Source organism: Magnolia sinica, chromosome 8, assembly GCF_029962835.1.
Source record: "Magnolia sinica isolate HGM2019 chromosome 8, MsV1, whole genome shotgun sequence".
NCBI lineage: Eukaryota > Viridiplantae > Streptophyta > Magnoliopsida > Magnoliales > Magnoliaceae > Magnolia > Magnolia sinica.
The window spans coordinates 24,113,300-24,131,964 of record NC_080580.1 but is presented as its reverse complement, the minus strand read 5'-3'; the positions used below and the strand labels follow the sequence as shown (position 1 = coordinate 24,131,964).

Below are 18,665 nucleotides of genomic sequence, written 5' to 3'. Positions count from 1 at the left end.
CTCAGTCCACTCGTACGGAGCATCCTTTTGAAGAAGAGTGCATAAAGGATGAGAGAGGAGACTAAAGTCCTTTATGAATCGCCTGTAAAATCCTGCGTGTCCTAAGAAGGATCGCACGTCTCTGATGTTCTTGGGTGGAGGTAGGTTAGAGATAAGATCGATTTTTGCCTTATCTACCTCGATTCCTTTAGACGAGATGATATGCCCAAGGATAATTCCCTTCTGAACCATGAAATGGCACTTCTCTCAATTAAGTACCAAGTTCTTTTCTTCACATCTTTTTAGCACACATTTAAGACTTTCCAAGCATTTGCTGAAAGATGGACCATAAACAGAGAAGTCGTCCATGAAGACCTCTAGATATTGCCCCACCATGTCAGAAAAAATACTAAGCATACATCGCTGAAAAGTGGCAGGGGCATTACATAGTCCGAATGGCATCCTTCGATAGGTAAAGGTGCCGTAGGGACATGTAAATGTGGTCTTTTTCTAGTCTTCAGGGGCTATCTCTATCTGGTTGTAGCCCGAATACCCGTTAAGGAAACTATAATAGGAATGACCAGCTAACCTTTCCAGGATCTGATCAATGAATGGTAAAGGAAAGTGATCTTTCCTCGTGACGGTATTCAACTTTCTGTAGTCAATGCACATTCTCCAACCAGTAGTGACTCTAGTTGGCACGAGTTCATTATTAGCATGGCTACGATGGTGATTCCGGACTTCTTAGGGACCACTTGAGTTGGGCTCACCCATTGACTATCAGATATAGGGTATATGATACCTACGTCCAATAGTTTAAGAACCTCGGCCTTAACCACTTCCTTCATGTTTGGATTTAGTCTACGTTGTGGTTGCCGAGCGGTTTTTGCATTATCCTCAAGATATATGCGGTGAGTACAAATCGAGGGATCGATTCCCTTGAGGTCCGCTATCGTCCATCCCAGGGCTCCTTTATGCTCAATGAGAGTATATATGAGCATACTCTCCTGTTCTTTCTCCAGGTGGGCGGAGATCACCACCGGGTATGTCTCATCTTGACCTAAATAGGCATATTTCAAATCAGAGGGCAAAGGTTTTAGGTCAAGCTTCGGCGGCTTGAGGTTAGACGGTAGAGGCACTACATCGGTTTGTGGTAATTCTTCAAATTGTGGCCTCCACCGGTTAACTTCAAGTACCGGTGCAGTATCAAGCAAGGCGCACGTCTCCCTAATCATGTCATCATTAAAATCATGGGAGTGGGCCAGGCACGTCTCCAGATGGTCGGAGGATAAGGTCAGCGGTGTCGTATCTTCCACGAAAGAGTCAATCATGTTAATGTCGTAGAAATCGTCATCATCCTCTAAGTTGCTGCCGTTATTGAAAAAAATATTTGACTCCAATGTCAAATTTCCAAAAGACATAGTCATGACACCATTCCTGCAATTGATAATTGCATTTGATGTGGCAAGGAATGGGCAACCAAGAATGACGGGAATTTGAGTGCTTATGTTATTGATGGGTTCGGTGTCCAGGATGATAAAATCTACAGGGTAGTAAAATCTATCGACCTGGACTAACACATCCTCAATTATCCCTCTTGGTACACGAACAGAGCGATCAGCAAGTTGTAGTGTGGTTAGGGTGGGTTTTAATTCACCCAAACCTAACTGTTTGTATACCGAGTAGGGAATCAGATTGACGCTCGCTCCTAAGTCAAGAAGTGCGTGATCAATTCGATGGTTCCCGATTACACATGATATGGTTGGGCTACCGGGATCCTTGAATTTCTGCGGCACGTCTTGCTTCAGGATGGCACTCACTTTCTCAGTCAAGAAGATTTTCTTTTGAATAATTTTCCGTCGTTTGGTCGTGCATAAGTCTTTCAAGAATTTGGCATATGAAGGTATCTGTTTAACGACATCAAGTAGAGGAATGTTGACTTTCACTTGTTTCAACACCTCTAGGATATCCTGAGAGTTAGAGAGAGGTTTTGGTGAAACTAACCGTTGGGAGAATGGAGCAACTGGCTTCTCTAGAAGTTCCGGTTCTAATTTTTGTGGGGCATCACTAGCTCCATCATTGTTGTCCTCTTCTGGTTCTTGAGGTTTCTCGGGTCTAACCGGAAGAGTTTTATGAATGATCTTCCCACTCCTAAGAGTGGTGATGGATTTAGCATGCCCCATCTGATTTGAAGAGCTGGGATCATTAATCTGGTACTGCGGTTTAGGATTGGGGAGAGGTTGTGCAGGAAGCATCCCCTTTTCTATAACCGTCATACGAGAATCTATCTTTTGCATAAAATCTGTAATTCCCCGCATTGCCTGAGCCAGCTCTTGTATGGGATTTTGAACCGGTTCTTCTTGAGGTTTCACTTGATTTGGATTTTGATTGAAGAAACCTGGAGGAGTCGCCATTTGTCCATTCCTCCAACTAAAGTTTGGATGATTTTTCCAGCCAGGATTGTATGTATTGGAGTTAGGTCCAGTAAAAGGTCTTTGATAGTTGTTTATGGCATTGGCTTGTTCATTCAACACTCCTCGAAAGGCGGGTATTGTAGGACAGTTTTCAGTTGTGTGAATGTTGCAATCACAGATGCCGCAAATAATTTCATTGACCTTATCCTTCTTTCCTTCCATGGCCTCAACTTTCCTTATGAGCATAGTCACTTTACACTTGAGATCATTCTCTTCTTTCAAGAGATATAATCCACCTTTCTCCTTTAATTGAGGCGGCTTAGACGTGGTGTTCGCCATTGGGTAATAGTCCCATGATTGTGTTTTTTCAGCGAGACTATCGAGGTAATCCCATACCTCATCAACATCTTTGTTGATGAACTCTCCATTACACATTGTCTCGACCATTTGGCGCATGGAAGATGTCAGTCCATCATAGAAAAAATTTGTAATGCGCCACATTTCAAATCCGTGTTGTGGGCATGAACTGACCAAATCTTTAAACCTTTCCCAACATTGGAAGAATGTTTCATCTTCCTTTTGGGCAAAGTTCATGATCGCTTTTCTGAGGGTAATTGTTTTATGATGTGGGAAGAATTTTTTTATGAATTCCCTCTGCATGTCGTTCCATGTGCCAATGGATCTAGGACGCAGTGAATGTAACCACGTCTTAGCTTTCTCTTTTAAGGAAAAAGGAAAGAGTTTCAGCCTAATTGTATTCTCAGATACATTAGGAAAACATAATGTAGCTATAATCTCATCGAACTCTTTCAAATGTAAATATGGACTCTCTGATTCGAGTCCATGGAATTTAGGAAGGAGTTGGATAACTCTCGGCTTGATGTCCATTTGTCCTGTGTTTTCAAGAAAAATCATGCATGAGGGCATATTCACTCCCGCTGGTTGTAAATAATCTCGTAAAGTACGAGGCGGGGGTACCTGTTGCACCTCATTCTCATCTTGGGTATCCTCCACCCTGGGTGGGAGTAGAGGAGGTTGGTCTTCAGCCATAACTTCACTTAACTCAGGGAATTTCGAGTGGTGTCTAGTCCTGCGATGGATAGTCAACCCCTCAACCAATCCTCCTTCAGTCAAGAGACGTCGAGTATTGTCACGGGCCCACTTGGGCATGAAACACTCGCAGCCCTCAATTAAAAACCTAATCCTAAGAAAGGAAAAGAAAATCTAGAAAGAAAGAGAGAGTTGGAAAGAAATTACCAAATTGGAGTCCTAAGTTAAAACCTGCAAAATAAAACAAAATAAGTTAGATTTTAAAAAGAGAAGAACGATCCTTTAAAAGAAAAATAGCAGTAAATTAATTTCTAAAAGAAGGAATTCCTAAAAGAAAGTGGAAATTTCTAAAATAAATTAGGAAAGACCTAAACTAGAAAGTAAATTATTAAAAGAGAACTGAAAAATAGGAAGTAGAGAAGGAGTGTACCGAATTAGAGATTTCTATCTTAAAGGCCTACAAAATAGGATGGTTAGTTTCTAAACAAAAATTCTAAAAATAAATTAGGAAACAAATTAGATTTTAAAAGAGTTAAAATTAGAAAGTTACTAAAATAGAAAGTTAATTTCTAAAAAGGGAAAGAAATAACCTAATTTCTAAAAATAAACTATTTCCTACAGAAGGGAGGATACTAGAATTAGAAAATTTCTAAAATTTAAACCCTAATTCTAAAAATAGGAAAAAGTAAAGAGATTAGGAAGGAATTACCAATTGAGAAACTTATGTCAAGGTCCTATAAAACAGGAAACAAGTTAGTTTTGAACTCAAATAAAAATAAATAAATAAACTAAGGTTAGTAAAACCCTAATCTTAAACTAATCCTAAAACCAATTAATTTCAGAGAATCGTAACCGTCAGTCCCCGGCAACGGCGCCAAAAACTTGTTCACTCCCCAAGTGTAAGGTTGTGATGTAGTAATAAACTCGGTAAGACCGAGGTCGAATCCACAGGGACTGATACCTGTACATTATCTGAAACCAAGTAGAACTAGGACCAGACTAAGATGTGATCTAAACCAAATAGAATTTAAGAAATATTTGTGGAATAATTATCTAAAACTTTAAGGAATTCAGAGGAAGGAAACTAGGGTTTCAGAGGATCCACTTGTAGAGATCAGAGAGATCTTATGCCTGCTTCGAAAATCATGGAGTTTCAACTAGACTTCCTTTGATATAGTTTTCAAGAGATGAAAGGTATATGAATTAGAATGGATTCCATCACCAAACCATGCCCAGGAGATAAAGTAAACAACAGAATTAAACTAATTACCAACCAACCAACAATGTATGAAGATCAAGAAGGGTACTGTCATCCTACCATGCCCATGGGACAATGATGAACAACAGGGCTTCCTGACTTCATAAACATAAAAAGGGGAAGGAAATACTCAAAGCCATTGCAAACCCATTGTAATTTCAGTCACAACAGACCATAAAAGACTAAAAAATATTCCTTTAATAATCACTAAATCAAATTCAGTTTATGAATTAAAGGCACAAAGTAGAATCTCCCATCTCGCTACAAGCTTCACCTCTTAGCCCTAGCTAAGAGGTTTAGCCTAGCATGGATAGGCTATACATCTTAAAAGAATAAATAAGGAAACCAGTAGAAAAAAAAAACTAACTGTTACTCTCTCTCCATATCCCTGCTTCAGCCCAACTCCCAGCCGTAGATGCCCCTGGCCAGCCCAAGCTTTTCTCCTCTTATAGGCCGAGGTTGGTGTGCGAAAACTAGGCCTTCCACAGAGTCTTCCACCTTCCGTATCTGGCTGGAGAAGAGTCAGTTTAGAGGACTGACTCTCTGTTACGCAGCAGAGCAAAAGACCTCCGTTTGAAATGGAATTTTCTGCAACAAAACTTGATCCAAGACGTTCAGTCGTCTTAGTTTTAATCAGACCCACCATGGACAGAATTTGGACGGTCCAGATAGAGAATCCGATCCTCCCCCTGATTGCAAAACGGCCCGAAAGTCTCGATTTTCCCGGACTGCGTATACAGAACTTTCGAACGCACTGAAGCTTCCGTTGGCTGACGGTGGGGTCCATGATCGGATTTATCAACGAAATCCACGCCGTCCATCGGATGTTGGAAGAAATTTCGGTCGGAGAGGGCCTGTTTTGGATTGATTCTGACGCATCCCACTGGATATTCTATTCCGCCGTCCATCATGAGTTTCGGCGGTCGAAATCCGATTAAAACTGTCCTCTGCAATTCCACCACCTAGGCGCTGTTTTCAGGGAGCATGGGCGTCTGATGAACGGTCCAGATCCGACTGATAAGTCACGACAGTGGCCCACAAGCTTTCTCCGCAGCCTCAGACGCGAAACAGAGCTTCCGCTTTGGAATATCCATTGATTGATGGACCCCACAGTGATGTTTTTGATAAAATCTACCACGTCCACTGAGTTACTGACGAAAAACCAATCAGGAATGGACGGTTTTGGAGTGTAGTTGGTGTGGTCCACTAAACTTTGCTCGCTGCCGTCCAACCTGCGATTTATAGTTACGATCTTCCCGTAGCTTGCATGAGGACAAATGGACACCTAGGAGAGGGTTTTCGCCCCCCTATGGACGCAATAGACGGCACTGATCATCCATTTGGATGGTGTGTGGGGCCCACAACTCGAAACCGCGATGCACGGCGTAAAGCGCTGTTGCGTTTTGGTTGGAATTGGAAGAAGGAGTCGGTCAGAAGTCAGATTGACCGACTTCTCGTTCCTGTGCACGGCCAGTGCACTTATGCACTATGCACACGCATACTCCAGTGGGGTCCCTTATGATGTTTTTGAGAGATCCGCTCCGTCTATCCGTTTTGTCAGCTCATTTAAACAGTTGAGACCAAAACTTGAGAATATCCAGATATCAGGTGGGACCCACTTAAGGTTTTAAGGGGCTGATCTAACCGTTGGGCCATTTTCACAGCGGTCTGATAGCTGATTTTTGATTTGTACAGCTTATTTAAGGTCTTCAAGCCACGTATGGAGTTTTGAACTGATCAGATGGTGGGAACCCTATGATCTTGCATTCTGGACACTTTTCAGGCCACTTGAGCTTCAATTTCTCGATTTTCTTTGATCCTTGGCGTGTAAATCTGTCGATCTTGGTCTCCTGGGGTCCATCCCATGCTTTGGTGTCATCAGAGCGTTAAATCCATGCTTTAAGTATCCCGATCTAGTCCCAGCTCGTAATTCCACCTTGCAACACAAACATGATTAAAATGGGTTATTAAACGGTACCATGTTCATAAATCCAGGTAATAACTGGGTCTGATATGCAATATTTGACCCTCAACAAAGATCTCAATGAGGAGATTTACATGGAGCAACTCAAAGGGTTTATAGACTCTTCTCAACCACATAGGATATATACATTGATTAAATCTCTTTATAGTCTAAAACTGGATCCTAAGAAGTGGCATGCTAAGTTTGATTCTATAGTTAGAGAATGTGGCTTTAAAATCAATGAAGTAGATAGATGTATATACTATAAGAGTAATGGATCAATGAGTGTCATTATTTTCTTATATATTGATGACCTACATATATTTGGATCTAACATAGAGGTCATTAATCAAATTAAGGCTTTTTTGTCATCTAAGTTTGATATAAACGACCTAAAAGTAGCAAAATGTAATCTTCGGGATCAAAATTATTAGAAAAGTAGATGAGATCATTCTTTCACAATTTCATTATAGAGTTTATTCTAATATATATATATATAGCGTGACAGATAATAAACTAGCCTGCACACCATTTGACCCTAGTATACGATTGTATTCTAATACAAGAACTAATGTAGATCAGAATGGATATGCTAGTGTAATAGGCAATCTCATCGATGCAATGAACTGCACCGGACCTAACGTAGCTTATGCTATGGGAAAACTAAGTAGATTCACTAGTAATTCTGAAGAGGAGCACTGGGAAGCTATTCATAAAGTACTTAAATACTTGAAAAGGACTTGACACTATGATTTGTACTATGGTAGATATATCTAATTGTGTTAGAAGGATATTCTGATATTGATTGGAATTTTATTTTTTATTGTTGCAAGGTAACCTGTGGTTATATCTTTCTCATAGGAGGAAAAGTTGTAACTTGAAAATCCAAAAAATAATTTATTATATCTGACTCTACTATGAAGTCTGAACTTATAGCTCTGACCTCTGCTACAGAAGAAGGTAAATGGTTATGAAATCTATTAGATAATATTCTATTTTGGAATAAATTAATTTCTACTCTTAAATTAAACTATGATACTGATGCATCTATCAAGTGTACAAATAATTTACAGTATAATGGTATTAGGTGTATTCGTTCAGACGGCTTGTTGAAATTAGGATCTTCGCGATCCCGAGAGAAGCAAATAGGGTGGAGGATGGTCTGGTGAGATGGGTAGCAAGACTTAAACCAAGCGGATCCTTCAGTCGCTTTTCGAGCTGCCATCTCTAATAAGGCTAAATTTGCACCTAGACATAGCTAGGGTGGGAAGCTTTAGAGAAAAAGAAAGTGTGCAGTGTAGAGAGTGGGTTATATAACAGATGAGCCCCGATGTTTTCTCTAGGGGGCCTACCTAAATGCCATATTGTTTGTATTGTGACATTTTTTCTAACAATAAATAAATTTTGGTTTAAAAAAAAATGCACAGTATAATGGTAAAATGATACCAATAAGTCAGAAACATAGTAGAATTAGAGAACTACTCAAAGAATGAGTGGTTTTTAATAAATCTAACAGATCCTTTAGTCAATTGAGTAAACTACTTGTGATGGCAACCTAACCTAAATAACTGGATATCCCGGAAAACAAATTCAATGGGACAAACGAGTTACAAAATAGTTTTAGGTGGCACTGGGTTAAGGAAACCGTGTTTCTTGTCCCATTTTGATGTTAAATCAGTGCTACTTGTGACAGATTAGAGGATGAGGTCAAACCTCTTAATGAGTTATATAGTCCCCGTAGATGCGATGCGTGGTCACGAGTATGTTCTTGATAGAATCACCTATATGAATTTGAATGTGTGGCCACCTTTTAATATGAAATTTTAGTTAATTTTCTAAAGCACTCATGAAATTGAAATTGGCACATAGCCTTAAAATCCATTATATTTATATACACTAAAGAAGTTATGATCTTCCATGTACATGAAGTATTATTATTATTATTATTATTATTATTAGTCAAAACCTTCACTTACATTCACAAATTAGCTAAATTTACACTCGGGTCATCTCACGTCACAAAAAAAATACTGGGACAGCCTATCATGGCGAAAAGCAAAGGAAAAACAAAACAAAGAAAACAAAGAAAAAGTACAAAAATGGATCCTTAAGCTATCTTAATCAAGCCCAGCCCAACCTTATCTAAGAATAGCAGCCGTCTGACCTATAAAGGAAGCTCTGAAAACCGATCAAACTAGGCTGAAGGTTGGAAAGCACTGCCCAAACAGGCTATATAATCAGCAGGGCAATTTCCTTCCTTGAAGGTATGTACAAAAAGAAACTAACCTCTACGCTTCAACTGGTCGATCCTATACACCCAGGAGCCCCATTTCCAACCCAACTTACATTCCCCATTCAACACATCCACAATTAACTGCAAGTCCAATTCAATAATAGCCCTGAAGAAGGCTTTTTGGAGGCAGAGGGCTAAACCGTCGTAGATGGCGCGCAACTCAGCATATGAGTTCGAACCCACTCCATAGCCTGATGCAAAAGCAAACAAAAACTCGCCCTTTTATCCCCCGCATACAACCCCACCACCAGAGTTTCCAGGATTTCCCCTGGCTAAGCCATCCACGTTGATTTTTACCCACCGAGGGGAGGGCCTCATCCACTTGACCAACAATGCCTTGCCATTGCTACTACCGATCAACAAACCAACACCGATTCCTTGTTGTAGCCTGCGGCCCAACGGAGGGGCACTTGCACAACCATCAGACGAGGTCAAGTTCGAGATCCACTCTTTGACTTTGCACTGGGCAATAGAGATGGAGATTGGTCTTCTGTCAAAAATAGTTGCATTTCGGGCCCTCCAGATTTCCCATAAGATTATGCAGGAGGCAAGCATATGGGCCACTGAATTTCTCGACCTGACAACAGCCGCACTCCACCACTGCACCAACCGAGTTTCAATGGATAATGCTGCCATAACTTGGATATCGAACATCCTCCCAACCGAAGACCATAGCCGTTGTGCCAATCTATTGTCAATGAACAGGTGGAACAAGGACTCCTGCGTGTGGGACTGGACGTCATAAAGATCACAACATCTGCACCTGGAAGCAAGGTGAATACCCCTGGCTTGGACCGCACACTCCACCAGAACCGCATCATGCAGCACTCTCCAGACGAAAATGGAAATTCTGGACGGCAACTTTGAATGCCAGACCCATTTAGACTAGTTATTCCCCGAGCTGGGAACTCTGTAGATTCCCCGGGCTGATTTCATAGAGAACTCACCTGAAGGAGTTAGCGGTCAGAAAGGCACATCTGGAAGAAACCGGCCTAAATTACGAAGTCTAGAATGCTCTAGGGGAGGAAAAGAAAGACTATTGACAATGGGATGGGGCTGACCGAACCAATGAACTGATTAACCTGTAAATTGAGCAACGCCTCTAGCACTTCAGCCTCCATGAGCTGCTGGAGAGGGCTCAAACAAATCCAATTGTCTCTCCAAATATTACAACTACCTGACCCGATTTTCCACTGAACATGAGAGTCAAGGAGAGGGAGCTGATCCAAAATTCTTTTCCAAAGCGAAGAGGCAAGACTGTTCAATAGTTTAGTTTTGTAAGGTTTTGTTTACTAAATTTATGATAAGGGATTGCTTCTTACTAAACAAATGTTCAAGTCTACGTAACACATTTATTTTTGCACCCTAGATCTGATGCTAATATATCTTTTAATTTTAAAAATAGTGGAGAAATAGTAGTTTTAATAGTTATTTTTTAAAACTAAAAGAGTGTGTGAAAAGTTATCATTTACCTTTTAAAAAGTTGCTTGTGGGAATAGTCTCACATCGGATAAAAATGGTGATTTTGTTTCTTTTTAATATTGATATTCATGTATATAGCTTTTGTTAGCTCTTAGGTATGGTATGTCAAAGACCGCATGTGCCTATTCACCCACTGCGTCGTGTCGTACGCCAGGCTAGGCTCGGGCTCGTCAACATGATTGATTTTATTTTTTTTCTCAGTTTATTTTGTGTTCTTTGACCAAGCCTTGCGGATTCTAGATGTACATTATTGTAATAGTGTTGTGATCGTTTATTGTAATGTTAGAAACCACGTCAGCGCTAGGTGTCTACCACGTGGGCGTTGGGCATTACTATATAATCTCTTTTAAAGAGAAAACTTAAGTGTGATTAACGAGAAAATTCTAGCCACATTTTCTCTTCTCTGCCTTTTTTGAAAACTAGAAAAAAAACGTTACCGAACCTTTTCATTACGATTAATTTTTTTTCCGTTTTCAATCATATACTAATCATTAAACCATTGTGGTGTTAAAGTCGGCCATTATAGTCGATGAATGGTTGTATCCCAAAGGCAGCCGCAACATCGAATCTGGATCTTCTAGTTTTAGAATAAGGCACGAATTGTCTTAAGGAGAGTAACCTTATTCCGTACCTCCGCTGGTTTTCTTTTCCTTTGTTATTATTATTTTGCTGGAGAAATCAAGTGCGCAAGCTTTAATTTATTTTTTTCTTTTGATTCCTAATTAATTTTCTACTTCAAATTACACTTAACTACCTACGTTATGGGCACATGAACAACATTATCCGTAATATATGTAGTGTTGAAAAAAGTCCAAAAAACTTGTATACTCATTCGAGTTTTCAAGTGCTCAGGTGGACTCACAATTTTGATGGTTTTAAAGTATGGACATGAAGATAGCTTCATGCAAAAAGTAATCAAATCCACTTATCAAATGGGCCGTACTTGTACATTGGTTTAAATTGTTACCCATCCATTGATTTCAACTGTGTAGCCAACTTGATAAGTGGACCGGTCTGATTTTTCTGCAGGTGTTTTTCGCAGTCGTCCTTTATGAAAAATATTTCCAATATTTAAAAATCTCATGATATTATCATGAAATTTTTTTATTAAAATTAATATAGTGATAATATCGTAGTATTTTTCTCATTTTTTTTTTACTATTTTATCTGCAATTGTCATGATTTTAAAGCAAAACTTAGGTGTGCTTGGTTGCACCAAATTTCAAGAAATATCACAAAATTTTGTACTGAATTAGACTGATTAATCATAAATTATCATGAAATTTCCTAATATTTGTTGTCACATAGCACACAAATCATTCTATTCCTATATTTTAAAGTTGTAAAATATTTATTAGTTTATAACAAATACCTTCTTATATTATTTACCTTATGCAAGATTTTCTCCATATATCATAAGAAAATTGCAAATTTTGGAAAATCTCCCCGGAAATTCACGGGCCAAGAAATAGCAGGTTAATCACTATGGTGGGGCCTACCGTTTGCATGGCTGGAACGTCCAACACATGACAATTTGGCGGGGGAAAATGGTGCAGCATGGTAAGCAAAGCATAGATAGGGCTGCATGTGATGAGCCCTCTTTATCATAATTTCAAAAACAGATTAACAAAAAAAAAGGGTATAGCTATCAAATGAGGTGGGTGTAAATATCAATTTCATAAGAAAATGATGTTAAAATAAAAAAGTTCTAGGCTGTCCACTAGCGTATGTCTTGCACTCACCGCATGCATGTATAAAGGGGAAGGCAGCTAAGCGTATATAGCTTTGGAAGCAATAACATCTCTCTTTTATTATTTTTTATTTTTATTTTTCAAAGTATACTAAAAAAGGAAAATAAAAGAAAAGCAAAAGCTCCAATGATTTAAAAATAAAAAAATTCTGAGTATGATGTGGGTCAGAGAAAGGTGCCACCATTTAGTCAACGGTAGCACTTCAATTGTCGCACACGTGACACACATGTGCACTGATCAAGATCGTAGAAATGGTAGGACCCATTGTGGATGGATCACAGTAGAATGTTGTACTTAAATGGATAATCCTCACCGTACAATTTCTTACCTTCGGATGAAAGTTTAAAAAGAAAACTTTTGACGGTCTGAACTGGCTTACAAAATTGGATGGTTGCTATCTCCTGATTAGTGTGGATTTCCAGCCATCCTCTATCAACACTGGAGGTTGTGGTTTGGACAGTCTGGATTTGATCTAGATGGATGCCACGTGTGCGACAGATCAGTTGCGACCATGTAGTAAGTGGTAACAAACTCACACCATATGGTTCAGCCCTAGTATAATACATGTATAGAATCTGATTTTAGGAAAAGGCTATGGTCCTTGGGACAGGCCTAGAAGTTCCCTATAGGTAGGAGATTGAATATTGAAACTCTTGTAGCCATGTGATGGCACTGATGGATACCCCACTAAGTTCAAGCCCTTTAAAATATATAATTACTAAAGAATTCTATATTGATGCCATATAAATTTCTAGAGATTTGCTAATTCCACACCCATATGGAGCCCTTCCTATACACACGCAGGCACTTGTGCAAATATAGAATATGTGTGCAAGATCCAAGCTTTCCATCTCATTGGAAATATTTATTGGATGATCCGCCTACAAGCCGGGCACTTTCACTTCCCAGGTGGGCCGGCCATGATTACAAAGTAAACCTATGGTTGATTTTTTTTTTCTAGCCATCCATTTATTTCATATGGTGTGGTCCGCCTGAGATTTGAAATAGACTGAAATTTAGGCCAGAAGATCTAAACGGTTTGCCCTACCTGATGGAAACCTCAGGTGTGCATGCGTTCCATGCTAGCACGTGTGCCTATGGGGTGTGTGGAATTTACTAACCTTTGATTTTCTGTAGTATTTTATAATTTCTTAATAACGTAGTAATTGACTAAGTCACTAACGGACGACCGTGATTTCTTTTATTTTATTTATAATCCATTGTCTGGTGACATGTTCTTGATTATTACATTTTACCACTAAAAACTCTTTACTAATAAATAAATTGATAAACCACATGCTAAGATGGCACACTTGTGAAAGATTCAATCTGTCCATCAGGTGGACCTTAGTTTGTAGGTGCCCTCGCCCAAAAATCAAGCTGGTCAGATTACTAGGTGGGCCATGATAATATTAAACAAACTGATAGTTAATTCGAACTTTCTTATCTGTCCATTTGTTTAGAACATGGTCACCCACCTGATGAACAGACTCTCCTAAACTTTGGACCAGAGAATGTGTAAGGTGGGGCCAACCTGATGAATGAATCGGATATAAATAAGCTGGTGCTGTTGTGTAAAATGATGGACAAACAGACTCAGTGGGCCAAACAGTACAATGTAGGATGATGCTTGTGGAATTTCGGCCGAAATGATATAACAAGATGTCCTTGTAACCGATACTTGAAAAGTATGGTATCGTGTGTGACGACACTAAGATGTAAGTGGTCCATCGATTCTATTATTAAAAATAATATTAAGTTGTATGATTGGAGCTTTTTTGGGGTTAGGGAGTTATTTTAATGCCCCAATTTTTAATCAAAAAAATTATTTTTTTTTTTTAAAGGTCATCCAGCTGTGGACAAGAGTCCACATGCCTTGATTTCTATTCGCCATTTTAGTTGAGGGAGATCCCACAGATAATGAAGAAAAGACATTAAGGAAAAGAAGTGGAATGATAACCTACAACCGGCTATAGGTTATCTTAAGCTTGTTAAATCTGCCAACATGTGAAGTGTATACCAATCATCATGTGGGCCATGTGTGTCCGTTGAATCATTAGATCAAAAACCTGAAATTAGACTCTCACCTGATGTCGAGAGGTTCGCAGTGGGCCAGGTTTGGAAGGGCCAAGCTAGCCCCAGGCCTGACCTTAAGCTTAAGGTCCAAGCCCGAGTGCAGCTTGAGCCTAGCCCAACAGACCCTAGCCTGAGCCTAAAAAATTAGGGTGGATTTAGAACCGACCCAACCCAACCTAACGCAGCCTGAGAATTGCTAAAATCCCTATTTTCCTCCAGCTGTTACATTCACCACTGATACTGTTACATATCATCCTGTATTGCCCTGTATCAGGCCGTCGAGTGTACACGAACCGAGTTAGCTCGCTCGACTCGGTTCGAAGCTGAGTTCGAGCTGAGTCGAGCTGTTTTTTTAGCTGGAAAAAAAAAAAACAAAAACAAAAACAAAAACCAAAGCCGAGCTCAACTCGACTCGGATTGAACTAGTTCAATGACTCGTTTACTTTGATATTGACGTTGCTCACCAATTGTTTGATGAAATGACTCAACAAAGTGTCAGCTAGTGGCAAGGAAGGTATGTATATGAAACAAATACCATTTTTCCTTGATTTTGATGTTGCCAATAAGGTGCTTGATGAAATACTTGTAAACAACTGCTACTGCTTTACATACAGTGAGAAATTGAAAGTGCATTGCATGTGTTTGTGAAAATGCCGCAAAGGCTCGATTTTGGCTTGAACTCAGCTCGAACCGGCCCGAGCTGCGGACCAAACCGAGCCGAGCTAGCCAGTCAAGCTCGAGGACCGAGCCAAGCCGAGGTCAAGCTGGGGTCTGCTAGTGGCCGAGCCGAGTCGAGCTGAGGCCAGCTTGACTTGGTGTTAAAGCCGATACACCCGCATCATTCATGGGTGATACCACTACATATTGGGCAATACATACCAGTTTCGGATTATTCTTTGAACATTGTTTCTGATTTGGATGTTTCTGATCTGTCTATTAATCAAGTAGGCTACACATGCGCAAAGAAATAGACACCAAGACTACGAAATCAATGGTCTACATTATAGATGTTTGGTTGCAAAATCGAGGATTAAAATGACTTATTTCTAGGTTATAAAATGCGTAAATATGAAGTCATGCTGAGGCTCACTGAGCCAGGCTAAGATGACTTGAGCCCAAGCCAAGTCCAAAGATTGATTGAGCAATACATAACAGACCCAAGCCCGGACCATGGTTTTCCCCATTGGCACGCTCTCCCTGTTGTTTTGGATCAGAGAATGATACATATATTCACCTACATTGAACCGTGGGGATTGCTTGCACAGTGCATTCATCTTTCTGCAATGTGGCCCATCCATATATCTGCTTGGTGAACCTCCTCTCGGGTCCTTTCTCTTTTATTTTACAACACGCAAAGCAAGCTTAAGATCAACCGAGTAACTCACTGCTCAATAAAACACAGTCGACTCAAACACAAATCAACATGTCTCCACCGAGTAACTCACCCAGTCAGCTTGGTTTTGCTTTAAAACTTATTTTTTTCAAGGATTCACGGAGGAATCCAAGAGGCTACCAACCTATCGGAAGCGGATTGCGTACTGAGTAAACTATGTGGGACCCACCATGACGTATTTATTTTATCCACTCGGCCCATCCATTTTATAATTTAATTTTAGCATGGGATGGTAAAACTCAACCACATGAAAAGCCCAACTGGGCCACACCACAGGAAACAGTGTGAATTGAACTTCTGTTGAAAATTTCTTTGGGTCGACAGAAGTTTTGTATCAAGCTGATATTTGTGTTTTCCCTTCATCCATGTCCTCTTGATATTATGAACAGGTGGGATGACAAATAAAAGTCACTGTGGGCCCTAGGAAGGTTTCGACGGTGGAAATCATTACTCCCACCGTTTCCTGTGGTATGGCCCACTTGAGCTTTGTGTATCTTTCAATTTTGGGCTCAACCTCTAAAATGAGAAATATAAGCAGATGGACAGCGTGGATAAACAACATGAATTCACGGTGGGCCCAACAGAATTTACTCAGTACGATAAAAGCATACCGAGTAACTCACTACGCAATCCGTTTTCCAACCTATTAAAGCTACAAACCTCCACCACTGCAGTACAATGGACAGTGGTGCTTTGTCTTGGGTATTTTTATTTTTTATCGACTTTCAACAGTTTCCAAATGCAGACCGAAACTCGTTGACTCAATCCAGCTCAACTCAACCTACCTAGTCATCTAGACGAATTTTCTGGAGTTTTGAGCTTTTGAGTTTTGAACCATGGTCAAACCCAAAGCTCGCCTTGTCCAAGAATATGGCTGCTCAAACTCTCATTGATCAATAGCTTCATCTCGAATCCTTTCCTAATAAAAAAGAAACAGAATTTGCAAAAGGGGCCATAGAAAAAAAAATCAAGTTCGCAAAAAAGGGGGGGAAAAAAATCCTTCAATATCATAATAGATTTTTTTCAGCTATTTGGGTCAGCTTTACAGATCCTATTTTGCCAATCAAATCCAAAATAGGAATTCCAAAGATGATGGTTCAAAGCAATGTCCAATGTAACTCCCGGTTTCAGTTCCAGACTGCAACAAGACAGAAACAGACTGAAGTAGACATGAAATCGAGTTGGAGTGGGGTCATACTAGTTTAGGTCTCCTGACGATTCAGGGTCTAAAACAGCTACTTAAATTCATGCTCAAGATTGATTGCCAACAGTTCTAATGACGAGCTATCCCACCTGATCGTCAACCCTACCCTGCCCAGGCTTAAGACCAGCTTGTGCATCGAAAGAGAAGAATATTACAAGGGGAAAAAAAAAAGATAACAAAAGGAAACCTTCAGATAATTGATTGCTCTGCCAATTACAGGAAAAAAATTCCTCAGAAAATTTGATTGTTCTGCCGATCAAAAATTAGTTAATACACAGGTGATTTCCTTCTTATCGTTTCAACCGCCGCATTCTCTTCTTGAAAAGTTGAGGCTTCAACATGCTCTTGAAGGGCAATAGGCGAGGTGGCCTTAGCTTGAATCTGCCTTTCCCTGCAGAGAAAAAACCCAAAGAACATACAAATCCATTAATTGGTCACCTGCGAGTAATGTGCATTGTTGCAAAATAACAGGTGTCAGCTCATCATTTCAACCATTGAATATGTTGCAATGCGTGCATGCGTGTGTGTAGAGAGAGAGAGAGAGAGAGAGAGAGAGAGCACCAGCAGCAAGACTTCTTAACATGTAAAGTTTTCGAACATTCGAGAGAGAGCAGCAACATGACTTCTCAACGTGTACAGTTTTCAAACATTTGCTTTAACATCTTCCCAGAAGATTGCACTGAAGGCTATGGGAAAATGTATGTCAGATCCAATGCCTTATCCCAACCCAATTCCGACACTGCCTTCTTCACCTCTCCTTCCTCGATAAGACACCCTAGCCAATTTGCTTCCTCTTCACTTATCAAATTGCAAATTGTCCACATTAGGCTGAATTCATCCCTCATTGGAGAGGAGCTCTGAATCGAACTCAAAAACCACGTCACTAATTTCTTCCTTATGTCTTCATCTCCCATCATTTGAGACACCATGAATCCCTTTTTGAATTTCTCCTCATGTTTGTTAAGCCGTGAAAGAATTTCACATTCTAATCACCCTCTAGCCAAACTGCTTTGGACCTATGGTGCACATTTAATTTCTTCACAAGATTTATTTTTTTTAATTGAACTGGAACCTAAGAGAATCCCTTTTGATTCTTTCCTGCAACAACAAACAACCCGCACATCTACTTTATGATCTAGAGCAAGGATCAACTTACGCCCAGCCCACCCCAAAACCGAGCTTGAACTCAGTCACTCCTTGACTTTTCAGCAAACCCCCCTCTTCTTCAAGCCACATCAACTTGAATCAGAAATGGAACCCCAATATGTCTCCCAAATATCCAACACGATCGAAAAATGATGTAAAACAGGCCTTGGGGCACAGCATTGACAGACTAGCAGAAAATACTCTACCCAACCCAAAGAAGCTAAGAACGTGTCAAGAGAGGACGACCTAATGAGATTAGCTTGACCATTCAAGCAGGTAAAACTGCAACTGCACAATGACAAGCCCATCAACTTGTGATTGTCAATCCAAACAAAGAACTCCTGCATATCAACTATAATTCTATCAAAATCCTTTTCGAGGGGTAATCAGACAACATCCAAATCCCCATAGGCACACCTTGGGACGTTCCAATGCAGTATCACCCAATCAATCTATTCCCAAAACTCAACCCATCAAGATGAATCAAAATGTCCATACACCAACTTAAAGATCCAAGTAAAACTCTCCATGTGGGGCCCTCCAATCATAACATACCACATCCTCCTCAGCATAAGAATTTTGTGAAGACCAGCCTCAACTTGAAATTTTCGGTGAGAACCGATACTTGCGAAAATCACAACTTCTTGACAACCGTC

The 18,665-nt window shown here is 40.0% G+C and overlaps 1 protein-coding gene and 1 non-coding gene across 6 annotated transcripts in view; one reads left to right on the top strand and one right to left on the bottom strand.

Moving 5' to 3' along the window:
* The first annotated feature begins 2,898 nt into the window (after nt 1–2,898).
* LOC131254404 (small nucleolar RNA R71) lies at nt 2,899–3,005 on the top strand. Its single transcript, XR_009175520.1, has one exon. It is a non-coding gene; the product is annotated as a small nucleolar RNA R71 (small nucleolar RNA).
* Nucleotides 3,006–17,036: 14,031 nt separating this feature from the next.
* Nucleotides 17,037–18,665, bottom strand: part of LOC131253107 (protein GAMETOPHYTE DEFECTIVE 1) — a 33,059-nt gene continuing 31,430 nt past the window's right edge. For all 5 annotated transcript variants that reach the window (XM_058253932.1, XM_058253933.1, XM_058253934.1 and 2 more), the window contains one exon: nt 17,037–17,254. In XM_058253932.1, coding sequence (XP_058109915.1) covers nt 17,154–17,254 — 101 coding nt within the window. In that variant the 3' untranslated portion in view covers nt 17,037–17,153. The remainder of the gene's footprint in view (nt 17,255–18,665) is intronic.